The sequence below is a fragment of the Odontesthes bonariensis genome, chromosome 19 (genome assembly GCF_027942865.1).
Source record: "Odontesthes bonariensis isolate fOdoBon6 chromosome 19, fOdoBon6.hap1, whole genome shotgun sequence".
Classification (NCBI taxonomy): domain Eukaryota; kingdom Metazoa; phylum Chordata; class Actinopteri; order Atheriniformes; family Atherinopsidae; genus Odontesthes; species Odontesthes bonariensis.
This window is the reverse complement of record NC_134524.1, coordinates 17,617,439-17,634,696: the sequence shown is the minus strand read 5'-3', so window position 1 is coordinate 17,634,696 and position 17,258 is coordinate 17,617,439. Positions and strand designations below refer to the sequence as shown.

Genomic DNA, 17,258 nt, shown 5'->3' with positions numbered 1-17,258 from the left:
ATACATGTTTCACATTAACAGGGTTTGCTGAGGGTGCAGAGACTTGGGTGAGGATTCCAGATTATGTCATCCTTAGCCGTAATTAATCTTTATTCTAAAATAATAATAATAAAAAGCTTAGTCCTTAATGTGAAATGTAAAAGGAAAGTTTGAGGAGTGAAATGCAATATTTTTGATGAAGTTAACAGCAAGTTGAAGGACAATGCAGAGACTACACTCTTGTCCAAAAAAAAAATTGTAATGAAATATTGTTTCATATGTAAAGGGACTCGCCGGTTTGCTTTGCAGCTGTTTATCCCTATTCAAAGCCAGCATTTCAGAGTCGAGAATATCGGATGTATCTTAAAAAAAAAGGTTTGTGTCAGGTGAAATTACATTCAACATTGATTATGAGGATGTTTCTGCGATAAGTTACCACTCGATCCTGTTCAGGGCTGCGGGGCTGCGGGTTGAAGCCTGTTGGTTCATCTCAGAACATCTCGGAGATGTCCACATCCGGTCCTCGAGGGCCGCTGTCCTACAGGTTTTAGATGTTTCCCTGCTTCAACACACCTGATTCAGATCAATGCATCATTAGCATTCCTGTGCAGAACTTAATCTTTTGAAGAGGTCCATTTCATCTGAATCAGGAAACATCTAAAACCTGCAGGACAGCGGCCCTCGAGGACCGACTTTGGACATTCCTGGTCTAGTCTGTGGGGATGATGTGGGGTCTACAAATTGCAAGAAGATAAGTATTAAAACACAACATACTTTGTGACAACTTCCAGACATTTTTGTCTGGCATTTACATCATGGCATGTTTACAAAAGGAGAAGTGATGCTGACTGAGCAGACTGTTTATATATACTGTTTATAGTCTCACTCATTTGGATGCCACATGTTAATTCCATCACCTTTACTTACTCCATTCTACATACTTACATGAGCCTGAGTACAGAAGAAGAGTTTATGCCTACAATTTATAGAGAGGATAAAAGAAGGGATAATAACACATAGGGAAGCAATGACTTCAGCAGAAAAAAACTTACCTCCAGACAGTCTGCAGAAATTATTTTTTTCTCCTGCAAAAGGTTCTCTGGCATCAGATCCACTTTATTTTTATTTTTTTGCAGTAATCAACACAATACATAGAGCTGTTTGTTTTTTTGTTTTGCCAATGGAATCTTACGTCACTTGACCCTTTTTGTGCTCATGCACTTCTGCCCTCATATTTTCCACACATATTCTAGAGGAGCAGCATGTGATGAAACAAAGCTTCCATAACCTTCACTCTAGATCTTTTCTAGAGATTACGGAGGTAGATACTTACACAGAAAGAAATCAAGATGTAAGAATAGGCCCACAGAGGTCTCTATGCCTTATCGCTCCAGCTGCTGCACCCTAGCAGGGTACATTTTTGTTCCTTCTTGTCTGTTTCTTTGAATAAATAATTTTGTGCCTAGTTAAGAGAAAAATTACAATTTAAATTGCCTCTTTACTGGAAATTGCCACCACACCTGCAGTCAGGTGCAGTGGGAAGAAGCTGTAATACCAAGAAACAATGCTCTCATTGGCAGGTGGAAAACATTACTAACTCCTGAAAAGCCCCTGGCAAGTCAGGAACCTTCTTTTTGGTAGGTTAAAGTATAAACCACCACATCACCAGGCAGCCCACATGTATTTATCAATTTAAAATGAAAGGTTCACCCTATTTACCTGAATTTCAATGTGCACCTTTGGGTACAGAAATGAACCCTAACCCCTAATTTCTTTATGTCATAAAATGTTATGACATGCTATTTCAACAGCATACTTTTTGCATATGATCCTGCATCTCTGCTGGCCTAAGAGACCTCTCTGTAGCACATTCAGTCATGTTACATTAATGTACTGCATGAGCAGTGACTGCGACCATCACACAGTTTTCAATGTTGTATTATCTTTATTATTTAAGTACTGTTTGACATGTTAAAAATACATTTTCATACATTTTCTATACCACAATTTTCTGCAAGAGGAGCCAAATGTATAAAATTAAAAAAGAACAGTAGATTCCGAACATAAAACAGCCTAAAAAAAGTATGACTTCATTAGATCTGAAAACTACAGAAGTTCTACAGTGAACTACCAGTCATGCGAAGCTACACAGGAGCAAAAAGCTAGTCTTCACAAAATAAATAGGCTGTTTAAGCACATAGTGGCTGATATTCACAAGAGGCATGTATGATAATGATATGATGACCACATGATCAAATATTTTCAATACTAAGAGACTGGAATCCTGTAGTAAGTGTTGCAATAGGGTTTTGTGATGCTGTCCCCCTACATGGTGAGCCCTGTGTAAGAAGACACACTCCACTCATCTATTTTAGTACCAACAGTTGATATAAAACACTATGTTGCTCTCCTGTGTCTGTGTTGTACTGTGGCAGAAATGAAGCCTGCTTACCACCTTGAATTTATTACTTTCAATTACATGGCAAATGCTAATAGATGCTGGTTCTAACGCGAGGGTGCGAGTGTTGGCTTTAATCCAGCATTTATGCTAAAATTCAAGAGGTTACACCCTGAGGGCTTATCCATTAAGTCAGCAGATCCAATTATAATGTATTTGTGAAGACTACTTGTAAACAACTGTGGAATGTGTGGATGGGGTGAGAGACATCCTTCATGAAACAATTGAGAGTTCTGCGTGATAATCAAGGGGTCATCAAAGGCTAGTCTGGATTAAAAGTAAAGAAAGTCCTATTTCAGTACTCCTCGTCTCTGTCTATGTTTCACGATGGCCCACACATCTTCGGTTTTAATCCTTACTGATGCTGCAACGAGGGGGAGCTTCTTTTTGAGTTTCTTTTTAAGTCCTGAACAGTGGCAATCTCAGACATATTCCTTATTGCTGCTTGGAGGACCAGAGCGGGAACTGGCCATGGATGGGTACTTGGATACCTGCTTCTTCCTCGGACAGGATGCTGCCAGCATGGCCCCGCCCAGGACATCTAGGAGGGAGCCACCCCATGCGATGAAGATGGCAGCACCAAATTCAAACCTGGATAGAGAAAAAAGTGTTTTGGTAAGAAAATCTAGGATTTCTGGTGAGAAAATTAAATTCTGAAGTCTTTTTTCTTTACAAAAATAGACTTCCTCTCTATTTTATCATACAGATTTAAAGTTGGTTGATTTCAAGAGTTTGTGTCGTAGAGGGTAAGACTGAGACTAAGACCCAGTCCCAAATCCTCCCCTTGGCCCTACTCCTCCATTTTGCAGGGATACTATTAAGTGCTCCTTTTCTTTTGGGCCTCAGGGAGTAATTCTCATCAAGCACTCCAACAGGGGCTTTGGGGGACATTTATATGATCCCTAAAGGAAAAGGCGCACTCTACTTAAGGAAAATGGAGGGGTAGGGCCAAGTACCAGGTCCAAGAGGAGGGTTGGACTGGGCCTAAAACTGCAGTGGCCGTAGAAGTAGGAGCAAAGTTCCATGGCCTCTTTGGACATAAATTGTCAACATATAAATGCACGATTCATTAGTTCATGATCATAGGTCTTTATAATCTAAAGTCCTAATCTGTGAAATCTATAAGTGTCTGACATAAAGGAGTAAAAAATCCACAAGTCACAATTATGTGATTAATATTTTAAGATATCTGTTTGCAGATTCATTTACTCATAGCAGAATTTAAGTAATCTTCAGAAACAGCCTTGTTGGAAGGTGGAGCCTGAAAATTTTCAGTAAATATAACTTGTCCCTCTCCCTCCCTCTCTGCTGTATTTCAGCTCAGCCTCCAAAGCTCCTGTCTGCAGAGGATGCTGTCGTGTATGCACAGGCTACTAAACACAGCAACTGTGGAGCTAGTTTTGATTGATACCAGTTCTGGCTATGAACGGTTATTTATAGCATTTATATAGCTATTATAAATTTGTTGGGTCCAAATGGGGTACATGTAGTACTGCTAAATATTTTAATGCAGGAGTAGGCTGCATTCTTGGAAATTGCAGATTTATTTGACATGTTCCTTTGAAAGTCACAAGGGGCTCCATCCTTGATGTTTTTTTACAATTTGATATTCTTTTAAAACATTTTTAAAAAGAAGGCGAAAAGCAGTTATACAGTGAATTAAGAACAAAGTTGACTTACTTGGTGTTGACGGGAGTGTAAGGATTATAGAAAGCCCTAATGACATTGTGAGCGAACCAGGAGCACGCCACAATGGCACACAGCCCTGCAAAAAGAGAATAAACAGCAAAGATCACTCAGTCCATGCGCACAATAAAATTCAAGAGGGAAAAAACTTCTGTTCATCCCCTTTTTTCTAATAGGTGACCACCTATTGACTCCAGCACAACTTTACCTTTGATATTTCTGTTCTCTTCAGAGCCTTTAGACCTGTGATGTTAGAATCAGTGCCAAGAGTTCTGGATTCATCCAGTCTAATGACCACTGGAGGGCTGGGGCAGATGAGTGGGAGGAAAGCTTTTTGCACTGGGGATCAAACCTACTCCTCCTACTTACTGCTGGACTGGCAGGAGATCTAAGCCACTTTCTTTTGATGAAATTACATAACTCAGTTTATTGTTTACTGGATCAGCACAGGTCCCCCTTTACTGTTTCTTTGTCTGGTTTAGTCAGCCCATTGCCAGGATTATCTTTACGGTTTTTGCATAGTCAATGTACTGTCTCTGTCAATACATTCCAAGTGAATCCCTGAATTATTAACTCCCACTACAAGAGTAATAATTTTCTTTTTACAAATGCCAATCTAAATCCTTCAAAGTTCAGAAACAAACTTGTAACTTGTACAGATGTGAAACTTTGCTGCTTCCTGCAATATAAAAAGTTGAATCTTTGTTGTACCAGTGACAATCTGCACGTTAGTCTTTCATTTGTAACCCTATCAGTGTTTCTTATAATCCTTAAGGCCTTCAGTAAATACAAATATATTTCATGATGGAATGTATGTAACATGCTTGTTTGTAAGGCTGACAGCTTTGTGTCTTTCGTCTTTTACAGCTGTTGAACACAATGTAACTGTGCAACTAACTATTGTATTACTTAATTAACTGTTGCCTGCCAACTCTTGTTTATGTTATATCACTACATAAATGCAGAGCTGTCCACATGTGCATCACAATGCACCTTAGAATCAAGGAAATTCCATACCTCTGGTGACATCAAAATGCCTTTGTTCACCTCTTATTTATAGTCTATGGGTTTGCCATAAAATTTGGGGCACATTCCACTCAAAGGTGACCTAATATAACAACAGTCAACCTAACATTCTCTATGAATTTGCTTTAGGACTAAATAACAGCAAATTATAGTTACATTCACAGCATCAGTCTCAGCTGTGCAATCCTTTTAGCGACAGTTTAGCACCAGCTCCTGTATTTCTGTTACATTTTTCAAAAAGTATACCCCATAGTGCTTATCAATAGATTTTTATGTTATGTTTTGGGTGCAACATAACTAGAAAAAGAAGGATAAGAATTGCATTAGATATACTAAAGGACTCCAAATGATTGAAACAATATCAATTATATTCTGCTCTCTTCACAGTCGCCATATTTGAGGCCGACTGTATAGTTTAAGGAGATGCTAACACATTTTGTGATTGCACATGTACACCCATCCATTATCTATACTGCTGAATCTGTCGATCGGGTCGCGGGTGGGCTGGAGCCTATCCCAGCAGTCAATGGGTGAGAGGTGGGGTACACCCTGGACAGGCTGCCAGTCCATCGCAGGGCCACATAGAGACAAACGAGACAAACAACCATGCATGCTCACACTCACTCCTAAGGACAATTTAGAGATGCCAATCAACCTAACATGCATGATTTTTTTGGACAGTGGGAGGAAGCCGGAGTACCCGGAGAGAACCCACGCATACACGGGGAGAACATGCAAACTCCACACAGAAAGGCCCCAGGTGGGTGTTGAACCTGGAACCTTCTTGCTGTGAGGTGACGGTGCTAACCACCACACCACCGTGCAGCCCTGCACATGTACACCTTAAACCAATTCATCTTCTTTTTTTTTGTGTGTGTGTTTTTGAAATTTCAGAGGACTCTCTGCATCCTCACCTCCTACTAGCAGGATGATGCCTCCTGTCATGGCAATGCGGGACTTGCGTAGTTTGTCGGCTCCTGCACAGGTGGTGCACTTCATTCCCATGCAGGCCACACCCAGACCTGCGATGGACACAATGATGCCAACTATCATCAATGCGCGAGTGGCCTGAAGCGAACCTGGGGCAGTCAGAGACAAGGAGATAAAGAAATGATTATGTAGCCAAAGGGTACAGGAACAGCGTTTAGGTTGTATTCTGGAAAACTGTAAACACACTTTTGTTTTGAGGAAGGTAGCGGTGCAGTGCAAAAGATTTAAAAAATGCCATTGATTTGTAAAAACACCAACACGAAGTCAAATAAAACTATCTGTAAAAGTACAAAGCTGGAAGCACACAATAGGAAATGATATAGAAAGACTAACAAGAAGGCTCCAACCTATCAGAGAGGCTTTATGTGTGTGTCCATGGGTTGTGAAGTATTCACATTAGCCTGTCAGGACACTTAAATGTGAGTTTTTCCAGGAAGAGAAACCAAGGGATACACATGAGCACACAAACAGAGGAAAGAAACACATCTCATGCCCTTTCATTTTCACTTAATCCTGCTAGCCATTGGAGGGCTGCTGAAACACTCCTGTCAGGATCCTCATCTGTCATCAACCCCCCTCGTGCTATAAACCTATCACGGGGTGAGGCCCCTCTTTGTCGTTCTCCCTCCCCCCTCCCTCCCCCACCCGCATGTCCACCTAGAACCAGTCTGTGCCAGTGTAGGCCATCCCTGCCCTGCCCACACAAACAAAAACCCTCCAGCAGTGAGTGAGGGATAGAGGGATGGGTGGGGAGAGAAAGATGGCAATAGGATGCAGAGGATAAAAAACAGAATATAAAACAGAGAGAAATAGGAAACAATGGGGTGGTTTATGTAGTACATGCAGAGTAGGATGTACAGTACGCTGGCTCAGAGTTACTATGACTATATTGATCTAGTTTCATCACCAAAGAGACACTGAAGTTTCTATTATGCTTTAAAATGAATATACAGCTCACTTGGACATCTCACTTTGTCTTGTTCTCAAAGAAAAAGGAACATTTTGACAAAAGTCTTGTCGAACTACCACGGAGTCATGAGCGTATTTGTGCACCTCAGTTCTAAATCAGGCAAAGTTTAGAGTTATATCTTGAAAAAAAATATATATTTTCAACGCATAAAAGCCAAGAATTTATAGAAATGCACAGAATTTAGTTTTTATGGGTTTAATTGATGCCTGGAGAATATCTTTAAAATTGTTGAAGGGTAATAAACATTGCTACAGGGGTTGAATGAAACATCAAAGTTTCAATATTGTTTTTGTTTTGTAAAGCACTTTGTGGTTGACATGCTGCATAAAAAGTGCAATACAAAATAAATGTATATAAAGTGACTGATTGATTGACAGAATCCAAGCCCCTGTGTTTTCCTAAACCTAACCAAGTTGTTTTGCAATCCAGTCACAAGGAGAAAATGTCGCCATGTTTGACACATGCACAAGCCACTTGCAGGTCCAACAAGTCCTCCAGTCATAGCTACAGCTCCTTCAAGCAGCAGGAGCAAAATATGAACAATTCTATGTCAGAGCAGACGTCATTCACAAGTGTTTATTTCAAGATTCAGAAATCTTCTGAAGAATGAATAAGGGGAGTGGATGGCACAGTTAAGCACGGCAATTTTGTGTGCCCTTCTTGGTTAGGTTTAGAAATCCAAACTATTTGGTTCGGGTTAAAAGAACATAACAATTCAGACGCCAGTTTTACACTGTTACTGCAGTCGCTCTTATGACCACTACTGGTCGTATTATCTTTAACAGTAATTACAGGTTGTTTTCACATGTACGAAAAAAATGACTTTTGGGGATACTTTCAAAGAGCAGGACAGTCTCCTCGGGGCACTCATCAGCTGATTTTTTTTTTTTTTTTTTTTTTTTTTTTTTTGTTGGACGTGCACAACTGACTTTTGCATTGAGCATTGGCCTCAGTTTTACCAAACAAAAACCAAGCACTTACTAGTAGCTTTCATATCTTGCTTTCACTTGAGATGCCCCAATTTGACTATTGCAGGAAAACTATTCATATCCTCTTCTTTTACCCTGTGATATATATTTTTATATATAAATATATATAAAACCTTTTTTCCCTCCATTTGTTTAGTCATGTGCAGCAAAGCCACTGGTTTTGGTTTAGAAGATTAGGTTTAGGGAATGAAATGATAGGGGAAATGATTTATTTGGCCATAAATACAACAGCTGCATACCCAATGTGTTCCTTGCAAACCTTCACTGTTTCACATGGAGGCAGAGCCAAGCATCACTGTCATCATGTGACAAATAGTGAAAAAACTCTGAAAGAGTGCAGAGTGTTCAGACATTTGACAACAAGGTGTGAGGAACAGGTGTAACTATGCGACAGGTTGGAAGGGAGAATGTGTCGCTCTGTCTATTTTAAGTTCATAAAACTTTCTTTCCTTCTTTTAGGTATTAGTAGTTCTTAAGAGGCATTATATATTGAAGATGATCTCTTTTGCACTGTACATATCCTTTAAAATACTGTATGCAACAGAATATTTTCGCAACGTTTGACAATAAGAAACCACTGCTGCAGAATGAGAATATCTATGGTGAAAATGTGTACAGTTTGTTACTGGTACAATGTTTCGATAACAGGCAGAATCTAGTTGAGATAAGGTGCGATTCAGCACCTTGTGTCAAATGTAACACAACTAGACTGTCTGTCGCCACCCATCCTGAGGCTTTATGGAATAATGCTTGAATAATGTGTCATCTGCTGTATGTGAGTGTGTCAGAGTTTTTGCGGCTGGCAGGGAGGAGGGTGGAAGAGTTTTAACAGAATGTGATCCTGTATGGGAGCAGACAAGGTCCCACTGTAGTGACAGATTATTGGGTTTCATGATAACAGTGTGTGCTGATGGCTATGTGTGAGGAGCAGGTTGTACCCTGAGGTAAACCTAATCAGTAATAACAGTTTGCTCCTTTGAGGAGCTTGGCAGTATGACCAGGTGTGTGACCAGGTGGATGAATGAAAAACTGTGGAGAAAATACCCCAAAACCACTCTGAACGACAGAAGACAGAATTTAAATGATTGTAAACTGCTGAATATTTCTTTATACTGCAGGGGACACTCTTCAAATAAAAACTAGCGTTCTCTTTTTTTCTGATTGAGATTAAATCAATATCATTTCTGGATTTGTGTGTGGTCTCCTGGAGAACTTACTGTCCAGCTGCAGAATGGAGTCGTAGATTTTACACTGGAGCTGACCGGTACTTTGGAAAGCGCATGACATCCACAGTCCCTGGTACATGGCCACCGCTGTGATGATGTTGTCCCCGATGTACGCTGACATCTTCCACTGCGGTAGAATCGTGCCGATGATCAGTCCGACGATACCAATTAACGACAGGAAAAACCCAAGCAGTTGGACACCAGAGTTGGCCATGCTTCTAAAAACCTCTTCTCTTTAGACGAAGTTTAAAAAGGATCCCACGTCCTTTTTCAAGTTTTTTTTTTTCACTGTATAAATGCTGATAACCTCGCAGATAGTGTCCGTGCCACTGGTGTGTTATGCTCGGTGGTCTATAGTTGAGGATGGGCATCCAAGAACTGGGTGATGGTGTGAAGTGGGTGTGTAATTATCATGCCTGCTGATGCATGGGGTCGTAACTCCCTGTGCTCTGCCGAGAAATACTCCCCCTGTTTCCAGAAAGGCAACAGGTAGTCTTTCCACTCAACGTGGTCTTGGACTTCTTACACAAAGTAATTAAGAAAATATTTGACATTACATAAGTCAGATTAGGCAAAAGCGTGGCATAAACTGTAGTTGTAGCTATATTTCCTTAAGGTATCTCGATTAAAGAATGGAAAAAAGGAAAGAGGGTGGAGGGGGTTGAGGGCATGGACGTCGGAACTATTTTCTGAGAGGGGGGGGGGCGGTTTTTGTTGGGAGGGGCGGGGGAAGCACGCACACTTATAAATGATTAAGGGATTGATTTGAAGTTATTTTGTAATAGCACGCAGTTATAAGAGAACTATGGATGAACACGGCATCTTTACTGTTAAGAAAATGAAACTTTAATGACTAAATCAAGCCATTTAAGGAACATAACAGCATTATTTGTACGCTTGAATGTGTCGTTTATTCAGTATCCAGGCATAGCAGATACACAAATGAAAAAAAGTCTGCGCTCATGTGAACCTTTTCTCACTTGCCCTACTGATGAAAATTTTAAGCAGGGTCGAGATATAACTTTCATCCATGAGATCACTGTGAGCGTTCATAATGGCCATACATTAGTCTCTCCTGCGTCATGGTGTTGCGCAGCCAGGTTTTCATCCTGCGCAAAACTGAGAAAGAGCGCTCGGATGCAACGACAGATTGCCTAGGCATATGTAGGCATGCTGCATATCACATCAAAAGCATATATCTATGCATTAATTATATGAAGGAGATTAATGCAAGTCAGACAAACGTAGTTTAAATTCAGATTCTTTATTTTTTTTTTAAAGCGTAATGCAGTAGGGAGCAGTGGCGGTTCCTGACGAATTTCTTGGGGGGGGGGCAACAGGAGCGATAATGACTAAAGTGACCTGTTCAATGGGTACATTAATAAGTAGCGAGTCATCTGTCGCAATTTTTTTTTTTCTCAGGTCAACTCACATTATCAGAAAACAGAAACGCGCATTGGCCATTCCACGACTTGAGCTCAAACTCCTGCAAAAACTCCGGTTGTAGACTTTATTTTTCTCCTTGGTCTGCTGGTTGATCATAAGGTCGGGCTTGTCGGGTCCCAGCTCCTTAATCCGGATTTTCTCCTCCATTGTCCTTCTTGCAAACGGGTAGATAAATAAGAATCTCACCGAATTCGATGGAATTCACCGCACTCGTGAAGTTCGCCAGTTCGCACGTCTATGTCCACATCCCAACGTTTCCATGTTTGATTGTAATGTGGTCAGAGTGAGCAGCCACATCCAAGAAATATTCAGTCAGATGTGAGTTGTTGCAGATCAGCAGGAACAGCTGAGAACAGGATGAGAGGAAGAAGCTCTCAGCACCATCCCCTCATTAAACTACTTTCAGTACATTTCCAAACTGATCTGCATCGAATGTGTTCCTGCTGATCTGCAGAGGGACTGAGTTCAAGCCTTTTCCAGGTTCCACTCAATTTTTTTCAGTCTTCAAATTTTGAAACCAACAAGTCAGAAACTTTATTTGGATACAGAGCATGAGACAGAACAGTCCCAACCCAACACCAAGCACCTGAACAAACCAAAGACAGTTGATGAGCAAAGCTTCTTCACAGGAAACATGTTGGAACACTAAAACATAGTGTCTGTAGTCATCAGTCTCAGCTAAAAAGTGCCAAGAGAGCAGCACAAACAAGCAGAGTCATAGCTCACATGGGCAATAAACTGCTTTAGGACTTGGAAATCATATGTTCAAGTCCTGTGAATGCTGCTTAAAGCTTTTAAATGTCTCCAGCTTTTAGAGGCCAAAGTAAAGAGTGAAAAGCTTTAAGTTGGAAAGTTTCATTCTGATTTAATGGCTGTTACTGAGCAACTTTTAGTTTGTCAAGATGAGGGATCAAAGCTCTTAAAGAAATAAACTCTGCAGTTCAGCATCCAAACAGAAGAATGGAACCAGCTCAGAAAGGAGGCTGAAGCTGTGATTTGGTGGTTCAGGCAGGCACAGCTTTTGGAAGTGGAGGGAGGGGGTTCAACTCCTGTGGATGATGATGGCTTTTTTTTCTTTTTAGAAAAGGAAGGGCAGGTTGTTCAGCTCAGAGAAGGCTGGGATTTTTGAAACCAAAATGAAAAGATAATTTTTAGGATTCAACCTTTCAGTGTGTAGTTGAACAGCTCAGGCTGTTGGGTTAAATATTTGAGCCTCTGAGAATGTGGGAACTATGATCATAGGACTTTTAAAGTTCAACAAAGTTGCTCAGAAAGAGTAGCTCAGGATAATGGGCTGCTACATGTAGTTGGAATCATCATGGGTTCAATTCCTAAATTGATGTGAGGACTTCCAGGTTTTATTCTTCAAGGAATCTAATCATCATTTCGTTCAGAGATAGAGACCAACAATCAAAGTAAGGTTTGTGTGAAAATATTAAAGGGGCAAATAGCTCAGACTTATAAAACAGTGAGGTGGTGTTTGGTAGAGTGGGGGATCAAGGCTGCAAAGGATAGCATAGCATAGCATAGCAGGGCATATATCATAGAGGAGTGTAGCTTAGCATAGCAGGGAAAATATCATACTATAGGCATAGAAGGGCAGATAGCATTGAAGAGGTGTGTAGCATAGCAGGGCTGATATCATAGGCATAGCTTAGAAGAAGAGCATTGCACAACATAGAAGGGCAGATAGCATAGGCATAAAAGAGGAGCATTGCATAGCATATCAGGCATAGAAGGGCAGATATCATTGGCATATCTTAGAAGAGGAGCATTGCATAGCATAGGGAGAGGAGAAGGAAAGGGGGCCATGGGACCCCTGAGTTTTCCAGAGGTGAAAGTAGGGGGTTATGGAGCAGAAAACCCCATTACAGAAAAGGTGTATTGCTATATAGAACATCTCAGATTATATACTGCACTACTATAATTAAAATTAATCTAGAATAATACTCTATTATATACCTATCTTTGCCTATTCTCCCCTCCCCTTTCAGGGAATTGAACCCATGATGATTCCAGCCCGAGACAGCATCCCATTATCCTGAGCTACTCTTTCTGAGCAACTTTCTTGAACTTTAAAAGTCCTATGATCATAGTTCCCACATTCTCAGAGGCTCAAATATTTCACCCAACAGCCTGAGCTGTTCAACTACACACTGAAAGGTAGAATCCTATAGTTTCTCTTTTCATTTTGGCTCCAAAAATGCCAGCCTTCTCTGAGCTGAACAACCTGCCCTTCCTTTTCTAAAAGCCATCAGCATCCACAGGAGTTGAACCCCCTCCCTCTGCTTCCAGAAGCTGCTCTGTATCTGCCTGAACCACCAAACCACAGCTTCAGCCTCCTTTCTGAGCTGGTTCCATTCTTCTGTTTGGATGCTGAACTGCAGAGTTTATTTCTTTAAGAGCTTTGATCCCTCATCTTGACAAACTAAAAGCTGCTCAGTAACAGTTTGAGCCATTAAATCAGAGAATGAAACTTTTCACTCTTTACTTTGGCCTCTAAAACATGGAGTCATTTAAACTCTTTCAGCTGCACTCACAGGACTTGAATATATGGTCTCCAAGTCCAAAAACAGCTTATTGACCCTCTGAGCTATGAATCCCCTTCTTTGTGCTGCTTTCTTGGCAGTTTTTTACCTGAGACTGATGACTACAGACACTATGTTTTAGTGTTCCAATGTGTTTCCTGTGAAGAAGCTTTGCTCATCAACTGTCTTTGGTTTGTTCAGGTGCTTGGTGTTGGGTTGGGACAGTTCTGTCTCATGCTCTGTATCCCAATAAAGTCTCTGACTTGTTGGTTTCAAAATTTGAAGACTGAGAAAAATTGAGTGGAACCTGGGAAAGGCTTGAACTCAGTCTCTCTGCCTTCTCAATGTGCGCTTTAACAGACAGAGGTGTTCTTCCTGACAGTAGTTTGGTCTTTCTTGAAGGTTTTGTCTCTTTTTTTTTTAGTTTTGGCCTTCAAAATGGAACCTGGTAAAGACTATAACTCAGTTCCTGAGACTTCCCAAACTGATCTCTAACAGCTTGTGCTATGTGAGCACACAGCTGAGATGCTCCTTGAGCAAACTTCAGCCTTCAGAAAATCCCTTTCAGACTTAAAGCCTTCTGCTGACAGCCTGAGCTGTTGAAGCAAACAAGTAGATTTCTTTCTTGGAGCATTTCACTCTTTTTCTTTCATCTTTGGTGGCTTTGACAAAATTATAGGAGGGCTCTCGGTCATAGCGACTCCCATCGATGTCAGAACTATTTTCTGAGAGAGGGGGCGGGGGAAGCATGCACGCACACTTATCAATGTTTAAGGAATTGATTTGAAGTTATTTTATAATAGCATGCAGTAGGAGAACTAAAATGGATGAACACGTCATCTTTATTGTTACTAAAATGAAACTTTGATAACTAAATCAAGCCATTTAAGGAACATAACAGCATTATTTGTACGCTTGAATGTGTCGTTTATTCAGTAGCAATACTTAAAGGCCTACAGAAAGGTGATTTTTTTTGCACAAAACTGAAATAGCAGATCGATTCCTTATATACCATGGAATTTTTTTATGATTTTAAAATAATTTTAGGCCCCTGGATAGTCCTGATTAGGCCCAATAAACTATCACCACATTTGACTCGAATTTGGCAAACTGGAACGACAGGTGCGTGACGTCGAGAGTGCCAGCTGCTGGAACAACCCCCAGTAGTTCTAGTAGCGAAGCCAGCAGTTTGCCAGACCTGAACAGCTTCTTCACGGCAAATTTCGATGTGTGCCGCGCGACGTCGCTTGGAAATATAAAACGTTGGGTTCAGTGCAATTTTTATTGCGAGTAGATGTACGAAGTGCGTGTGTTGCCCTCAGCAGCAGCAGCTCACACCACCGGGGACAGAGGAAGCAGAGAGACCCGCGGTCTTGTGTCTGTGTCTCCCTGTCCGCCTGCCTCCTCTCTGGTGAAATCAGCCGGAGCCATCCCGCCGTGTTCAGCTCCCTGCGGTGCGGACAGGAATCCACCTGGCGGAGAGCGAAATGATCGCTCTGCCGGCTGATTTCAGGGCAACCATCCCGCGGTGTGTCCGCTCTCCGCCAGGTGGATTCCCCCTGAGTGTCCGCACCGCAGGGAGCTGAACACGACGGGATGGCTCCGGCTGATTTCACCAGAGAGGAGGCAGGCGGACAGGGAGGCACAGACACAAGACCGCGGGTCTCTCTGCTTCCTCTGTCCCCGGTGGTGTGAGCTGCTGAGGGGAACACACGCACCCACAGCACTTCGTACATCTACTCGCAATAAAAACTGCACTGAACCCAACGTTTTATTGCCTTCACCCCTCAACAAGCATACTACAATAGCGGCAGCCAGGAAAAACCATGGCACATGTGACGTCGCACGGAAGCCCCGCCCCCAGTCTGGAATTCCAGGAAGGATTTCCAAGCGGCAAATTCAAAATCGCAAATTTCATGCGTTTATGAAATGTTTTGGTGTAGAGTCCAATGATCATTATTGTTCCTCTGTGTATGTATTATCATTATGTATTGGGTGTAGTGTCAGCTTTCTGTAGGCCTTTAACATACCCAGGCATAGCAGATAAAATACACAACAAATGAAAAAAAGAAACGTCTGCGCTCATGACTCAGGGCTTTCATGCATTTCCAAAAGTGGATCTTCTCTCAGTTGACTTACTGATGAAATTTTCAAGCAGGGTCGAGACATCGCTTTTATCCATAAGGTCACTGTGAGCGTTCATAATGGCCAAACATTAGTCTCTCCTGCGTCATGGTGTCACTCTCTACCTTCGCATCACTGCGTGCTGTGTAGACCGTGCAGACCGAAGTGCAGACTGAAGTGCAGACCGAGCAGTAAACACCGTAACAGGTGCGGCTATCGGCAGGTGGCAATCACGGAGTGATATGAAGGGAGAGAAAATAGCGCCAAGCGATTGTGAGGTCTGAATTTTCCTCGACAACGATTTTGTGATGCAAATTCATTACTCTTTTGAATGCATATTGTTTTGAGAAGCAAAACGCTTTATTTTTGAGGCCCCAGCCAACTCGCCGGACTACCTTTGTCAACGCCAAAACGAGGCCAGAACTTGGCTCACAGTACGCAGCGGGGGGTAAGAAAATTTTCATAAATAATATTGCTAGTATGGGATGTCATACAACTTCATGTCAAAAGAGGCAAACTATCCCTTTAAGCGAACACCAAAAGATCAAAACAACAATGTCATGTTTCATTTATTTTTTTTGGCCTACGTCATACTGGGCTGTAAGATGCAGCCCGACTCCATACAGTAGCCTAGTTAGGCAGGCTGCATATCACACCAAAAGCATATATCTATGCATTAATTATATGAAAGAAATAAATGTAAGTCAGACGAATTTAGTTGAAATTCAGATTCTTTATTTTTTCAAAGCGTAATGCAGTGGGTAGGGAGGCTGGTTGGGGGCGGAGGGAAGGGGTGCGGCCACAGCCCCAGTTCTGACGTCTATGGTTGAGGAGTGTTAAATATGTGAAAATGCACCCACTATGGTAAAAAAAGAAAATGCTTCAAAGAAATGAACAACATACAGAAATAATTTGTACTGACTGTGTCCTTGTTACTGTATAATAATTTTTTATATAAACATACTTCTGTCTCATTTTCATCCTTCTGGTATTTGTATGCCAGAAGATGTACGTGTGCATGTGATAGATTTCACCCCTTGACTCAGATTGGTGCCATAACTCATGTCCCAACATGTCTCTAAACAAAGCACATTAACCAGTCACATGCTGCAGCTGGGCTCTGAGAACATCTGTGACTGCTGCTCTCAGAGATGGTGGTCTGGTGGGAGAAAGAGTAGAAGAATTATTTTTGTATAAAACAGACCGTATAAGTCGACAAGTTAGAACTCTTAGACAATGTTTGGTGGCGTGAGGAATATGAATAAAGAGAATATATCAGTGTCGTGTTGTAGAAACTTATTTAACAGTTAGTTTGTGTTATTTTCAACCAGAAACAGAGAGAAAACCACAGGTGTACAAACCCTTGGCTATTTTGCTGCATTACAATCTGTAATCTAAACAAATATGTTTTTTTATCCTATATACTTTATGTGGACATAGATAAAATAGTCCAATTTGTAAAGTGAAATAAAAAAAACAGAATATATAAGATTTGGTGTTCCCAACTGCCTTTAGAAGTAACACATTAGTCTAGTTAAGTCCACTTGTATGCAATCTAAGTGTTGCATTGTCTCTGTCATTGCTTAAGGAAAACAAACTAAAAGAACGAATATGTTGGGAGTTCCTAGATAATTAGAGACGCTCCAAAAAGGTGGGAGAAAGTATTCTGTCCAGATTAACTTTGTCAAGTTAGTTTTTTGCTCCTTAAAGACAACTTCCCCCCTGACCTAACCCTGAGAAACCCCAAGAACAGCACCCCAGCCAGCAGCATCCTGAGGATGTTTTCAGTGGCAGGACTTGGAATATTAGACAGCATTGATGGAAATGTTGATGGTG

At 41.3% G+C, this 17,258-nt stretch overlaps 1 protein-coding gene across 1 annotated transcript; it reads right to left on the bottom strand.

Annotated features, from left to right (window-relative positions):
* Positions 1–1,927: 1,927 nt before the first annotated feature.
* Positions 1,928–9,885, bottom strand: cldn7a (claudin 7a). Its single transcript, XM_075450977.1, has 4 exons — positions 9,316–9,885; positions 6,064–6,228; positions 4,118–4,202; positions 1,928–3,028 (listed from the first exon to the last, which is right to left on the bottom strand). The coding sequence occupies exons 1-4, from the start codon at positions 9,536–9,538 to the stop codon at positions 2,860–2,862; spliced, it is 642 nt and encodes a 213-aa protein (XP_075307092.1). The 5' UTR covers positions 9,539–9,885; the 3' UTR covers positions 1,928–2,859.
* Positions 9,886–17,258: the final 7,373 nt, after the last annotated feature.

What these genes read in the sequence shown, in the direction of transcription:
- cldn7a (XM_075450977.1), bottom strand. Translation starts at nt 9,538, where the DNA reads ATGGCCAACTCTGGTGTCCAACTGCTTGGGTTTTTCCTGTCGTTAATT. An exon ending in CTCCATTCTGCAGCTGGACA is followed by an intron (nt 6,229 to 9,315) that starts GTAAGTTCTCCA and finishes TGACTGCCCCAG; the next exon opens with GTTCGCTTCAGGCCACTCGC. An exon ending in TACACTCCCGTCAACACCAA is followed by an intron (nt 3,029 to 4,117) that starts GTAAGTCAACTT and finishes TTCTCTATCCAG; the next exon opens with GTTTGAATTTGGTGCTGCCA.